The sequence below is a fragment of the Eleutherodactylus coqui genome, chromosome 6, assembly GCF_035609145.1.
Source record: "Eleutherodactylus coqui strain aEleCoq1 chromosome 6, aEleCoq1.hap1, whole genome shotgun sequence".
Taxonomy (NCBI): Eukaryota; Metazoa; Chordata; class Amphibia; order Anura; family Eleutherodactylidae; genus Eleutherodactylus; species Eleutherodactylus coqui.
In genome coordinates, this window is record NC_089842.1 from 191459547 (window position 1) to 191474801 (window position 15255).

General features: G+C 47.7%; 1 protein-coding gene across 3 annotated transcripts in view; it reads left to right on the forward strand.

Moving 5' to 3' along the window:
- Positions 1–15255, forward strand: part of FMN1 (formin 1) — a 374657-nt gene that overhangs the window by 100295 nt on the left and 259107 nt on the right. Inside the window, exon 2 of one of the 3 annotated variants that reach the window (XM_066608501.1) lies at positions 1348–1460. In XM_066608501.1, coding sequence (XP_066464598.1) covers positions 1348–1460 — 113 coding nt within the window. Of the gene's footprint in view, positions 1–1347; positions 1461–12213; positions 14291–15255 lie in introns of those variants that run through there. The other 2 variants (XM_066608502.1, XM_066608503.1) reach the window with 2 other exon arrangements.

The window sequence follows — 15255 nt, forward strand, 5'->3', positions numbered from 1 at the left end:
GATAGAATAAGTAAGCCACCTGCTATTGTGATGTCATCAACATCGGACGCCCTTGAACATGCCCCAAGTCATAACTGCCTTTGTGATGTCATAACTGCCATTGTGATGTCATCAACATCGGACGCCCTTGAACATGCCCCAACATGTTCTATAAAGCTGCATTGTGTCTGCGTGGCTATGATAAATGGCGCGCGTGCGAGCGTCGTCGACAGTTACGCCCCCCCCCCCACACGTAGATCGTTTGATTTCCATCACTGCCACTAATTCTCTCACTTCGCGATGTCGTAGAAAATTAGCGTCCAAATTTTACATACGGAATCTAATTTTCTCGCTTCCCAATGTCATAGAAACTTGAAATTTGGCACAAACATTGATTATGTCAATGAAAGCAAAAGGCATTACGAGCAACGGGATGAGTGTTCAACTACAAAATGATGCATCCGCCGAACGTTTCGCAAGACAATTGCTGGATATTGAGAATGCTGAGGTAAAATGAAAGCTGTGCTGTTACTTTTTGCAATTTCTTATACTGCTGAGGTAACATGAAAGCTGTGCTCTGATTGGTTGCTATTTCTTATACTGCTGAGGTAACATGAAAGCTGTGCTGTGATTGGTTGCTATATATTATCCCGCTGACGTAACATGAAAGCTGTGCTGTGATTGGTTGCTATATATTATACTGCTGAGGTAACATGAAAGCTGCTGTGCTGTGATGGGTTGTTATATATTATACCGCTGAGGTTACTTGAAAGCTGCGCTGTGATTGGTTGTTATCTAGATATATAAAAACGAATGTATGTATGTATGTATGTCTGTCTTTGCAGCAACGCGCGACGGGTACGCTAGTAACTAATATAAAAAAAAGTTGGTAAATCTGTTCAGTGTGAATGTGAACCTGCATGCCTTGCAAATATAATATTTCTCCCACACTTAAAGTTTCACTAGACTTTGCTCGAAAATGATGTTGTACAGTAATAACAGACTGGTGGAAGTGAAAATCAAGGATAGACAATGCTCTCCTGTCCTCGTTTCCATTGTGTCTCCTATTTCCCCAATGAGAACCACAGCAGAGTAAAACTCTTTGGGCCACATTTAGAAAAACTGTTTGACAGTAAGACTGTTCTTTTTGCCCATAGCAACCAATCACAGCGCAGCTTGCTTATGGGCAACAAGAACGTCTTACAGTCAGATAGTTTTGCTAATTGAAAATTCTTGAGTTTGTTTCCATTGATATCAAATTTGTGTATTTGAGTGTCATTACATTAGGAAGATTATTTCAAATAACCCCATGTATATTTCCTACTAGATTGTTTTACTAAAAATCTGTCTTCTTTTTCCGTTGTGCAGGAGGCGGTATAGTGAGAGGTGTCGCCAAGTCACTAGCAGATTTTCAGACTGAGGTTTCTGATCAGCTAGTAAGGCCCGATAGGAATCTTCTCCATCTGACACTTGACATACATGTAAGTATAAATAAATGCATTGTGTGGTGTAAGTACCTAAAAAATGATTAATCTAAGCAGGAGAAAGTGTCAAAATAACTCTAGCCTATCAACCTAAACCCTGTCGCAGAGCTCCGCACAGAAATGTCACTCCCCAGCCGCCGGCTCTGCTCTGCGCATGCGCGGGCTGGCCGGCAGTCGGCACATCAAAGAGCCAGAGCCGCGGGAGGGGTGAGTGCCGTGCTGGACCCTGCAGGGGCTGGGGTCTGGTCCCGCTGTGAGAATTCTCGCAGCGGGATCCGACCCAGCTGTCTGCAGGTGGCCTAAGAGGTATGGATTCGCAGGAGCGGGACCTATTACTATTTCACAAATCATTGCGTGTCCTCATCTTGGATATGGCATTCAGGTTCCAAGTCGCAGTTCATAGAAAGGATGCCCTGGAGTTGGAAAAATATTACTCTGCCCACGCAAAAAAGACCAGGTCTACTCACTCTGTCTAGGGTAAAAAAGGTAAGTGTGTGTGACTTTTTAGGCTGGAGTCACACAGGGCAGAATCCCGCCGGAAATCTCGCAGTTTGGCCGCAGCGAAAAAAGGTAAGATTTCCGCCCGGAAAGCGCTGCTTCAAAACCCGCAGCACTTAGCCGCGGGTTTTGGAGTGGCTTGGCCACATGCTTTTCCGCTGCGTCCAGCGCTCCTGTAGAGGGAAGTGTGGCCGCAATGGAAAAGCAAAATTGAACTGCTGCAGCTGGGAAATCCGCAGCGGCTTTGCAGTGACTGATTCACCGCCTCATGTGGACGAGATTTTTGACAGATCTCGACAACATAGCTGGCCAATGGCAGGATTAGCGGCCGCAGGCGGACCTGCCACATTGAGATTTTGTGCAGAATTTCTGCAGCAAATCTGCCCTGTGTGAACCCAGCCTTAACAGGTTTTCTAAAATACACCCAGGCTCTTTGCTTCCTTATTTGCTGTTGTTTATACCCTGTTTTTATGTCATTAAGTTCTGATTTTCATGTGGTCTTCCACATTTTTATTTTCTGTTTGCAGTCCTCTTTTAGAGAAATGGCGTTTAGCAAGCCTAGCGTTCTGCCAGTAGTTCACTGCAATGCACTTCCTTGCCCTTACTTCCCATGCTGCATTGCAGTGTCACTGGTCCAATTGGCAAGGAGATAGAAGTAAGGAGTTATGGGTACATTTTGTTTTCCCCTATTGATCCATATGAAGGGTATTTAAAAAAATGAGCCAATCTGCCCCCAAAAAGTGTTGCCTTATGAAGCAAAGTGACAATAAGACTAGAATAACATTCCTAAAAAAAATTCTGTATGCTTTGTTTTTTTTTTTTGTTTTTTTTTTTTAGCAACTGTGCTACGTAATGCTTCAGGAAGGCCACCTGCAGACAGCCAGGTCGGATCCCGGATCCAGCGGGATGCGGACCCGTGCCCCTGCAGAGGCCTGTGGCTCACCCGCTTCTGGCGTCTTCAGTCTCTGCTATGCGCTGGTGGCCGGCCAGCTGGCGCATGCACAGAGCGAAGCCAGCGCGTCACTACTGACATTTCTGTGCGGGCCTCTGTGAGACCAGCACAGAAATAGCACATGCCACGATTTGTTTTCTGTGTGTGTTTTTACGTAAACAAATCGCAGCTGTGTGCATAGGATTACATTTTGCAATGCAATCCTATGCAGGCGGGCACAGGCAGAAATTCTGCGGGAAATTCCGTTGCAGAATTTCTGCCCGTGTGGAGGGGGCACAAAGGTTTTTCCAGGACTGAACTATTGATGTCCTATCCTTGGGATTGGTCATCGATGGCACATCGGCAGGTGTCCGCCACCTGGGACCCCTTCTGGTCAGTTGATCGTCAAGCTACTGTACAGAATTACTGTGTTGCCGGAAACGCACACCTCCGTATAACCTTCAGTGTCATCAGATGGTATTGCAGTAACTTTGCCTGCAGTATATATGAAGCTGTGTGTTTCTGGCAATATATCCACTCCATACAGGCTTGTGACTAGCTGGTTGGTGGGGGTCGCCAGTGGTGGTCTGCTGCTGAACTACTATTGATCATATATCCTGTCCATAGGCCATCAATTTTAAAGTTGGAAAACCCCTTTTATATTACGATAAACCTTCATTGTTGCCTGCTTGATTATTAATACACTAATAGAACACGATACTTCCTTACACCAACCTGTAGTGCTGATTACAAATGTGGGAAAGTTCAATGTCACGGCCCTTTTTACACTGAATAAGTATTGGTTAAAAAAAATCGTTGGATCATGCGAATTTAAACGGTAATCTTTCAACGTTTGACCGAACGAGAATTCTTGGACTTCCTGTTTGTTCTTTGTATGCAGCCATTAAAATAGTTTACATGTCATTGCATGTAAACATCGATTGCTCACTGGTACTATGAATGTGAGCGACTGAACAATCTGCAAATGCAAAGATTTATGTGCCTGTATGAACGTGGCTGCACAAACAAACTCTGACATTGTTCGCTCCTGCGAATGATTTATCACTCCGTGTAAAAGGAACCTATCTTTAAAACACAATACCTTTGCTTAGGGCTGACAGTGACACTGCAGCGAGAAAGTCGCAGCTGTGTTCTTTGCGATATTGCTGCATTTTCTCGCAGCGATATCGCAATTTTGTAGCGCTCTTTTGCTGGGATTTTCGGGGGGGGGGGGGCTTGAAATATAAGCCCTACCCTGAAAATAAGCACTGGCTGCATTAAAGAACATAAAAAAAACTCAGTACATCACCTAATAGCTGCTGTCCGCTTCGCCGCACTTCTCCTCGCAGGTCCTTGGCACTTATTTGCAGTCTTCTGTCAGTGCTTCCTGGATTAGAGGTTCAAAAACACCGCCTCCAGGAATCGCTGTCTCTGATTGGCTGGGCCGCGGTGCTCGAGAAGCAATCAGAGCCAGCACTCGATGAACCAATCATAGCCAGTCATTGAGATGGCTGTGATTGGTTCATTGAGTGCTGGCTCTGATTGGTTCTTGAGCGCTGTGACTCAGCCAATTAGAGCTAGTGCTTGCTGGATGCGGGTTTTTTTGAACATCCAATGCAGGAAGTGCTGATAGAAGACTGAAAACAACTGTGGGGACCTGTGAGAAGTGCAGCAGAGCCGACAGTGCCTGTTAGGTGATTGTATTGTGTGTGTGTGTGTGTGTGTGTGTGTGTGTTTTTTCTTTTTTTTAATGCAGCTAGGGCTTAGCTTAGGGGCAAACGATAGGACTTCCTACTGTAAAAATTGCACCGCACAAAAACCGTGTTTTCGTGCAATCCAACAGAAAGGATGGCTCTATAGGGAAACATGGGTTACAAAACATAGCAAATCGCAGGCAATATTTAGCATAGGAAAGCATTGGCTTCAACTACATGCAAATTTCTAACTAAGGCCGCCTGCACACGGCAGACCCTGTCAGCAGTGTGTACCTGCTTTTCTTCTCTCCATCTGTACAACGGATGGACCCGGCAATCACTGTTGAACATGCACAGTACAGATTTTTTTTCCTGTGCTGTCGCTTGGAATCTGCGACCTGTCCGGAAGCTGTCTGTGTGGGATACATGCAAAAATGGAGCATGCTGCGTTTTTTCCTCTGTGAGCAAAGACCGCAATCAGTTTCCTTCAGTGAGCAGGAAAACGCATTTTTCCATAGCATGGTATGGACGTCATTTGCTGCGGATCCACGGTGCGGACATCCGCTGCGGATTTCGCAGCAAAAATCATTTTGTGTGCAGGCGGGCCTAATTTAATAAATATCTTCTCTTATTACCATAACTGTTTTTCTCCTCGTCATCCTGACAGCATACACATGTAGGTTGCCTGCTGGACACCTGTTGGGACAGGAAGCGGAAAAACATACAAAAGGCAACTCCCACCACCGGCTCACCAGTGTCTTCCTGTCCCTACAGGACAGTCCAAGCGGGCCTCCAGGTGTATGCTGGAGGTGAATGAAGAAAGAAGACTCCCATGCAGACTGTCCGCCCGTGGGGGGACGACTCTCTGTTCGGGCTGGCAGGGCTTGCGCGGGTGAGACCCTACGAGGGGACCCTCACCCGCAGGATCTACCCAGCACTGTTCCCCCAGTGGGAAAATCCTCCCCCGGTACGCTGCCCAGTGTGGTTGTCGTACCGGTAGGAAGCAGCCCCGGTACCTGCAGGCTCGGACGCCGGTGTCTCCAGGGATCCACGTCTAGAGAGGTATGCCAGCAGTGCTCGGGGCGGTCCGTTCGGCGCGAGCGCGGCGCCAGGTGTGTCTCGTAGGCGGCGGGTCCGGTCGGCGGCCCCATGGTGCTGGTCGGCGTGCGTCCCCACGGGTGTGCTGGTTGTCGGCGTCCCAGGGTATGCGGTGTATCCCCCGGGTCCGGCGTGACGTCAGCGCGGCCGTGTCACGGGGGGTGGGGCCTCAAAGGGGGCGTGTCGGCGCCAAATTTGAAAATTTAAAAGGACTGGATTCCTCTGCATCTCTCCTGTCTGCATCTTACTGAAGATGTCAGCCAGAGAAGAGACTGAAAGCAGCCTGCTGGTGAGTAGACTGCTTTGGGAGTACCGGGGAGGGAGGATTGAGACATCCGGATCTGGTGCTGGAAGTCCTTTTCGCTATCTCCATCTCTTAGGACAGAGATGCACAAAAGGTTAGAGAGGCCAAAAAGCGAGTGCGCAAATGTCCAGTTGGCTTGCGGCGGCTAGAAGAGGGCCACACCAAGCCACTATGCGCGGACCCTACGGAGAAGGTGATCCGCGAAGAGGGCTCCTCGGGCATGTCGGACATCCGATCCATGATCCGCGAGGAGATTGAAGCCTCGCTCTCCTCTTTCTCTGCCGCCCCCCACGGAAAGGGTAAGGCGGGCACGAATGGAAGAGTCAGACTCTGAGGAGGTCCTAGAAGATTCTCCTTCAGAATCCATGCCGCCCATGAAGGATGCAAGGAAGTATTTCTTTTCATCGGCGGACTTGGTCAGCTGTTAACTGCAGTCCGGCGCACCATGCAGGTGGATGGGCGCTGTGGCTTAGTTGGTTAAAGCGCCTGTCTAGTAAACAGGAGATCCTGAGTTCAGCTCTCAAAAGGGAAGAGGTGCCGCAGCAGCCATCCTTTCAGGATTGCCTGTTCCAGGGACTCCTACCACAGCCAAAACCGTCATTTCCAGTTAATGACATTTTAAAACAGCTGATCCTGACAGAGTGGAAACAGGCAGATCAGAAATTCTTCCTGTCCAAGGAATTCAAGGATCAGATGGTCTTCACACCAGAAGATATCGAGTTCCTAGAAACCGTCCCTAAGGTGGATCTGGCGGTCGCCAGGGTCTCAAAAAGCAGCCCTCCCCTTTGAGGACATTTCCCAACTGCGGGATCCACTAGATACCAGAGTGGATTCTGCGATGGAAAAGGCCTGGGAGACCGCGGCCCTGACTGTCAAAGCCAACATCACGGCCACATCTGTGGTGAGATCTATGTCGGTCTGGTTAGACCAACTCCAGACGCTGATTTCTCAGAGGGGCTCTAGGGAGGACATCTCCAGCTGCCTTCCCCTCCTCCAGAGGCAACCGGCTTCCTGGCAGACGCCTCTGTGGAGTCAGTGAGGTTCGGGGCCCGTTCAGCAGCCCTCTCGAACACAGCAGGAGGGCTGTCTGAGTTAAGGCCTGGACAGGAGATAACGCCTCCAAGAATAGACTCTGTTCCCTGGCCTTCCAAGGACACAGAATCTTCGGGCCTTCCTTGGATACTCTCCTAGAGAAGGCATCGGATAAGAGCCAGGGACTACCATCGGAGAAATCATTTAAGCGGCTTCCTCCTCCTACCCTCCTCCTTTTGTTCCCTCTAGAGCATACAAGGGGAAAGGAAAAACCGGACGCTGGTCCTATCCCAAAGGTGGAAAGGGTGAGAATCCGCCTTCCCGGATCCTACAAGTAGGGGGTAGACTGAAGGGGTTCGCCCTTAGATGGAACGAGGTGACCTCCAATCCCTGGGCCTTACGCCTAGTCTCGGATGGCTACAAAATTGAATTTTCCTCCCTGGAGGTTCATGGTCACCCCCTGCCAGTCACATGCGTCTGCTCAGGCCCTCCAGTTGGGGGTGCAAGAGCTGTTGTCCCTAGGGGCCATCACTCGGGTTCCCGCAGAAGGACTATTCAAGGGGTGCTACTCCCCCTTGTTCCTAATAAAAAAAAAAAAGAAAACGGATCCTATAGAACTATAATTAATCTGAAATTCCTGAATAAATCTATCACGTATCAAAGATTTAAAATGGAATCGGTGCGGTCAGCAATCCCCTTAATTGCGCCGGATAGTGTCATGGCCACTGTGGACTTAAAGGACACATATTACCATGTCCGTATACACATAGATTCCCAGCGGTTTCTGCGGTTTGCCCTGGTGATAGATGGCTCTGTCTCTCACTTTCAATTTACGTGCCTGCCGTTCGGGATTTCCTCCGCACCCCGGGTGTTCTCCAAACTGGTGTTAGAGATGGTGGCGGCACTGACAAGGTTTTGATTGTCCCATACCTCGACGATTTCCTGATCATAGCAGGATCGGCTTCAGAACTCCAGTTCCAGGTCAACCTCACACTCCGTCTGTTCGAGTCATTAGGCTGGATCATCAACTCCTCTAAATCCAGTCTTCTGCCCGAGCAAAAAATAAAAATAAAAATAAAAATAAAATAAATTTCTGGGAGTGATTCTGGACTCACACCATCAGTGCTCATCCCTTCTCCTAGAAAGGCAAAAAACGATCCAGGATGAGTGTCGGGCACTTTCTCTAACCACTGAAGTCTCCCTTAGGAGAGGCATGAGGGTCCTCGGCCTCATGACCTCTTGCATCGGGGTAGTCCCTTGGGCCCAGTTACATTGTAGAACCCTCCAAGACTTTATCCTAAACTGGGATAAATCCCCTGCCTCCCTGGATCGGAAAGTCGTCCTTAGCTACAAGATAAAATCCTCCTTGGAATGGTGGATGTCTATCTCTAACCTTGCCAGAGCCACGACTTGGTACCCCGCATCCCCAGTATCCATCTTTACTGACGCAAGTGCAACTGGTCGGGGGGCCCACTTAGGCCGTCATTCAGCCTAGGGGGCTGGAACCGGGAGGAAGCTGCTCAATCCTCCAACTACAAAGAACTTTGCGCTGTCTGGAAGGCCATTCGGGGCCTCGAGACAGAGATCAGGGGTAGACACATTAAGATCTTTTCGGATAACATAACAACTGTGTCCTTCATCTGCCACCAGGGATCCACGCGGAACCCCCGACTCCAAGACCTGGCGGCGAAAGTTCTCGGGTAGATAGAGCAACGGACGCCTTCCGTCACAGCGTACCACGTAAGGGGCCCAGAGAACTCCATGGCGGACCATCTCAGCCGCAGGAAGATAGACCCCGGGGAGTGGACTCTACATCCACACGCGTTCCAGCTAATTTTAGAGAGATGGGGGACACCCAAGGTGGACTTGTTCGCCTCTCGGGAGAACACCAAGTGTCCCCGATTTTTCTCCATGGGAGCAGACGGGGGCTCCCTGGGAATAGATGCACTATCCCAGGCCTGGGATGGGGACCTTGCATACGCCTTCCCGCCTATCCCCCTGATTCCTCGGGTCCTAAGGAAAATTCAGGAGTCCCCAGGCTCCGTTATCCTGGTGGCCCCATTCTGGGCCAAGAGACCCTGGTTCCTGCTCCTGGCCGCTCTCTCGACACAGGAGCCTCTACATCTGCCGCAGAGAGACGGCCTCCTTCAGCAGGGTCCCCTGATATGCCCAAAGGTCCGACAGTTCAGACTAGCGGCCTGGAAGTTGAGCGGGTAAAATACCTGAGCCAGGGCCTATCAGGGGGGGTGACCACTACGTTATGTGAGAGCCTCAAATAATCCACCAGAAAAATATACTCCAGGGTGTGGGATACCTTCTCTAGGTGGTTGGGGCATAGTATACATGACCTTCAACAGCCCGACATTAACAAAATATTGGAGTTCCTACAGGATGGTTTGGACATGGGGCTAAGACCTGGTACCCTTAAGGTCCAGGTGGCCACCCTTGGAGCCTTCTTCGACCTCCCCTTAGGCGACCATAGGCTAATTAAGAAATATCTGAAAGGGGCAGTCAGACTCCATCCCTTTATAAGAGAAACCATGCCCCCATTGGACCTGAACCTTGTTTTGCAGGCCCTCTGCGCACACCCCTTTGAGCCCCTGGAAGATCTATCAGTAAAGATCCTCTCCCACAAAGTTACCTTTTTAGTGGCCATCACATCCGCCAGACGGATCGGGGAGATCCAATCCCTCTCGATTAGGACCCCATACATGACCACCTTCCCAGATAAAATAGAGTTCAGGCCTGACCCCTTCTATCAACCAAAAGTTCTCACAGACTTTCACAGAGAACAGCGTATAGTACTTCCCTCCTTCTGCCAGGAACCCCGTAATACCACGGAACAGAGGTTCCATAATTTAGATGTTAGACGAGCAGTCCTGAAGTATTTGGAATTCACACATTCCTTCAGGAAGTCTAACAACCTCTTCATTCAATTTCAAGGTCCACGCAGAGGAGGGGCCGCTACTAAGGACTCCTTAGCGTGTTGGGTCAGGAGGGCCATAGAAGAGGCGTACAGATCCCAAGGGATCCCACTCCCGGGCGACGTTAGAGCCCATTCCACTAGGGCGGTCGCCTGTTCCTGGGCGGAGAGAGCCCAGGCGACAACCGACCAGATCTGCAGAGCCGCCACGGGTCGAGCACACATACTTTCGTTAAACACTATCGCCTGGATTTGGGGGCCAACCGTGATATGGCCTTTGGGCGGAAGGTGCTACAGGCAGTGGTCCCTCCCTAAAGCCCGTGGTCGTTGGTATTCCTCCATGTGTATGCTGTCAGGATGACGAGGAGAAGACAGGAATTAGGTCCTACCTGTTAATTCCTTTTCTTGAAGTCATCCTGACAGCATAGGGGCTTTTCCCTCCCCTTCGGTTATATTTTACGCGAAGTAACGTATTGTACTATGATTTCCATATTAGAAATGATTGGTTAAGCAAAGCCGGGTCACTGTAGTTATTTGGTACACACTGGTGAGCCGGTGGTGGGAGTTGCCTTTTATATGTTTTTCCGCTTCCTGTCCCAACAGGTATCCAGCAGGCAACCTCCATGTGTATGCTGTCAGGATGACTTCAAGAAAAGGAATTAACAGGTAGGACCTAATTCCTGTCTTATTTAGCCAGAGTAGCGATTTAGAGGTAGTTTCATTCAGCAATAGATTTGTCACTGCTGGAGACATGTAGTATTGCATGGTGGCTATTGAAATATCTATGTAATACACAGATGGGTCAAGTTAGGGCTCATGACCACGACCATGTCCGTGTTTTCACAATGTATCACGCATGCGTTGCATGGACTCGTCATAAGCGTTGAATGGAGTCAATCAAAGTCAATGGACTTTCACTGATCCATGTATACTGGCATGTGGGCACTGCGTATCGATACGCAGGAGAAATAAATCGCCATATGCTCTTTCTCTGCGTTCGTATGCAGCGTGAGCCCTATACACTTGTATGGGCAGCATATGGTATGCTGTCCATATGCAATACATTGCTTATAGGCAGCATTTCCATACGCATCCTCGCTCTGTTCAGAGCGGGGAATTATAAAATAAAATCACACTGCGCATGTGATTCACAGGCATGTGCAGTGCCATATGCGGTCTCTGCCGGCAGAGTGTACAGCTGCCAAATGTATAAAATGCTGCCGGGAGACACCTGTTGAGCTGGAAGGGACCTCCAGGGTCATCGTGTCCAACCACCTGCTCAGTGTAGGATTCACTAAGGCTGCCTGTCCATGGGCAGGTTTTCATTGTGTTCCCTGCAGCAATAATCCGGCCGCGTTGCCCCCATTCACGAGCGGAGAATCCTTGCGATTCTCCGCTCGCGGCCAGCAAATCGCAGCATGCTGCGAATTGCCGCGATTCTCTGCGGTGAGCCTATCTGTCAGATAGGCTGACAGCGGAGATCCGTCTGCCGTCCCATGCTCCCGAGTGGCGGCTCCCGCAGCAGATCTCCTCTACGCTCGTGGACAGGCAGCCGAAGTCACCACAGACAGATATTTGTCCAGTCTCTGTATGAACACTTCCATTGAGGGAGAACTCACCACCTCCCGTGGTAACCTGTTCCACTCATTCATCACCCTTACTGTCAGAAAGTGTTTTCTAATATCTAATTTTTGTCTCCTCCCTTTCAGTTTCATCCCATTGCTTCTGGTCTGTCCTTGTACAAATGAGAATAGGGCTGATCCCTCTGCACTGTGACAGCCCTTCAGATATTTGTAGGCAGCTATTAAGTCTCATCTCAGCCTTCTTTTTTGCAAGCCAAACATTCCCAGATCCTTTAACTTCCATGGTATTTTACTTACATGGTACAGAGCTACGTTATATATATATAGAGTACAAAGAAAGGCAATTAATCGAAGCATATTTTGGACTAAGTGAGCGACTATAGCACCCAGGATAAACCCACATGAACAAGGCTGCAAGCTCCATTCATGTCATGAGACAGTTCCCCTGCCTGCTCCACAGGCTCTGAGTACATAATGCTTGGTCAGCACGCCTCCCTAGAGATGAATGTATCAGACCCTCCCACCTCATTAAATACCTGTTACCTGAAAGTTGGGAGGTAAAGTAACATGAAACCGGCCGCCTCCTAGCTGTCTCCAGACTATGACATTTACATTCCGTAGAAAGGCTGCAGCAAGGCGGAAGAAGGAGATCTCGCCCAGATCCAGCTGAGAGGACTTGTATGCTTGTGATACACAACTTTATTTTTACTTTACTTTTTCCTTCGACACTTCCGTTGCTGCTTTTTTTTTTTTTTTTTTTCGACTTCTTGGCTTTTAATTTGTGAGGCGCTGAAGCTGGAAACTGAACAGAGGTCTTTTCATAACTGTCGAGCAAGCCGGTCATTGCTGAAAACCTGTGTCATATGCATGTGATTAAGCTGCCAAGCAACTACTGAACTCCCATTTGAAAAGCAGGAATCTGCAGCCTACCACAGTGTACAACGGACAGTAAAACAGGCCGGTTTTATATTTATTCGAAATTTTTATATGGTGTGACTTTATGGAGACTGTTTTCGGAGAGCAGTACTGCAGAACTATTTTGTACGTTTTTTTAGCATAACTATAAAGAACCTTCACGCAGTATTGAAGCGACCCCTTTCCTTGGATTTAAATGGCTGGTCTGTGAGGTCCTCTTCAAAAGATCTGCTGATCTTGAAGTTTTAACCTTGCTCACCCCTCTTTTTTTAAACTTAGAAACGCACTAGACATGGAGGAAAAAAACGGCATTACTAAAGAGCCACATTCTCCAGCAACGTCAACTGCAATTTTGCCCAGCAAAACTTCGCCATCCACGTTGGGTAAATTTTCCATTAAGTCGTTTTTTGGAATCTCTACAAAATATGAAACTCAGCAGCCCAAAGAGGAAAGTGCAGTTCTCAAAGCTTTCCGCCCATTAGGAAATAAATCGGAAGAACATACTAACCAACTGGATGTGGTTGAAGGTACAAATGGTGACCTCAAGAAGCAAAATGAGACAGAGATTGATGGTGCAAATGACCCTAAGGAGTTAAAAGAACAAATTAAAGAGGAACAAATTAGCCAGCAGGATCAATTAGATAGGGATTCAGAAATTACAAGCCAAGGGGATTTACACAATGAGGAGGATTCACAAGTCTCCAGAGGACAAGGTAGTAGTGACGAGTCGGAGAAGGAAAACAAAGAACCCTATCCACAAATGGATAACCTATCCACAGAATCGCTGGCTTTACAAGAGCAAAAGAATGAAAAAAAGGGACTAGACACAAATCATCTGGAAGCTTTAAAGCTTTCCGAGGATGCGAAGTCTGAAATGAATTCCACATCGGACACTGCAACAGGTGAAACGGACTGTGATCAGGATGGTATGCTGGTACATGGTACTCTGGTTCACATCTCAAGTGATTCCGAGTCTGATGGTGAAGGATCTGAGCAAGATATATGCCAGAAAATAACAAAGACTTCTGTGTCAAAGCTTTTATCTGATTCTCAAGTATCCTTGAACAATGGCCCCAAGCAGAATCCAGAATTGCAAAAGACTGAGGGTACTGTTATCCTAGAGGGAGAGGGCCAGCCTGAGCTGGACTTGAACAGGTCAGAAAATGCAGAGATTGCTATGGATGAGAAGTGTATTACTGATGAAAATATAGGCGAAAGTAGTGAAAGTTCTCTAACACCTGCCCATGCTACTGATACCCCAGGTGATAAGTCATTCCAACTGCCTGCTATTTTTAGTGGTTTTCGTGTGCACAAGAAGGGGGTAAATGCAGATGATAGTGAAACTGTTACAGTGAAACAAGGGGATAGTGACTTGGCTATGCTAAAACTTTCCCAACCTGTGCAAAAATCCAAACTTTCAAATGTGGCTCCAGTCCGGAAAAAGGAAGCAAGATCACCAGTGGAGCCTAAGGCAAGCTCCAAATTTATGGAGCAACTTTCCCAGCTGCTCAACTTTGACTCTCCAAAGCAAGAAGACAAAGAGGAGGATTCTATTCCAGATCAAACTAATGATGGCAGCCAAGACACGCGGGTTGCAGAGGAAAAGCCAGAGTCTGCACTGGAAGCATTTAAGTCCTTTTTCACAGGTGCCTCAAAGAAGACCCCACAACTTGATTCTCTTGATCTAGAGGCTGTGAAGAGGAGGCAGAAGACCGAGAAGGAATCCTTGAAGTCCATATTTGAAAAATCTAAAGCCATAGACTCTGACCAGACTATGGACAGGAAAAGTGTATGTTTGTGTTTTTTGTTTAGTTTTTTTCAATGTTTTATAGAGATTCAGGCTCTAAAGGTGGGTATTTGGGAACCATGTACATGACCATATTATATTTATCAAAGAAGCATTGGATCTAGGGGAGAGTACAGTACCTTATGTAGGCATAAGATAGTAGCTTACAGGGCTGTATAACATGCCCATGGGGAGTTTGTATGCTACAATACAGCGTAATACCTTGGCTGACCCAGAATAAAAGGAATAAAGGACTCGGCAATAGTTAAAGAAAACCTGTCCCATTCAATAAGCACTATAATCTAAGTTATGGTGCTTATAGGACAGCGAAAGTGAAGCACTACTTATACTCGCCAGACTCCCCGTTCTCTTGCTCTCACCCCTGGAGGTTGGTGCTTGGTCTTTGAGCATGACTTTCGTTTTTTTGTGAGGGTCATGCTCAAAAACTGAGCGTCTACTTCCAGGGGTGAGAGCAGGGGAATGGGATGCTGGCTAAGTATAAGTACACCCTTGGACTCCTCAGCCCTTGCGCTATAGGCGCTATAACTTCTGACCTTTTTAGACCGAAGAAGAATCCCATGGTTCTCGATTACCTGAGCGAACGAGCTGGTGACCTCATCAGCTTGTTGGCGCTTGTGCAGAGTGTTTAGACTGTATGATTCTCATTGAGAATTGTGCAGTTCTCAATCACTTATCGTTCAATGTTTCACATTCCTACGATTTGACAGCTTTGTAGTGTACAGGAAATCAGCAGCTTAGTTTAATTTTTCTAACATTTCGAATGTTCTATTAACTTTCTAGTATTCTTCATGAAAGATGTTGAATTTAATCTACTTTCAAATGCGCATGAAGTCAGTCTGTGTATATTAGAAACTTATAACTCATACATACTGTAAAGACCTTGGGTGACCTACAGTATATAATATTGACTATACTTTAAAGCTTGTCATACTCCTCAGATAAGTGTCAACCAAATGCTTGGTCTGGCGACAGCTAGTCCTCCAGAGTCACTCATCCATAACTCTTCT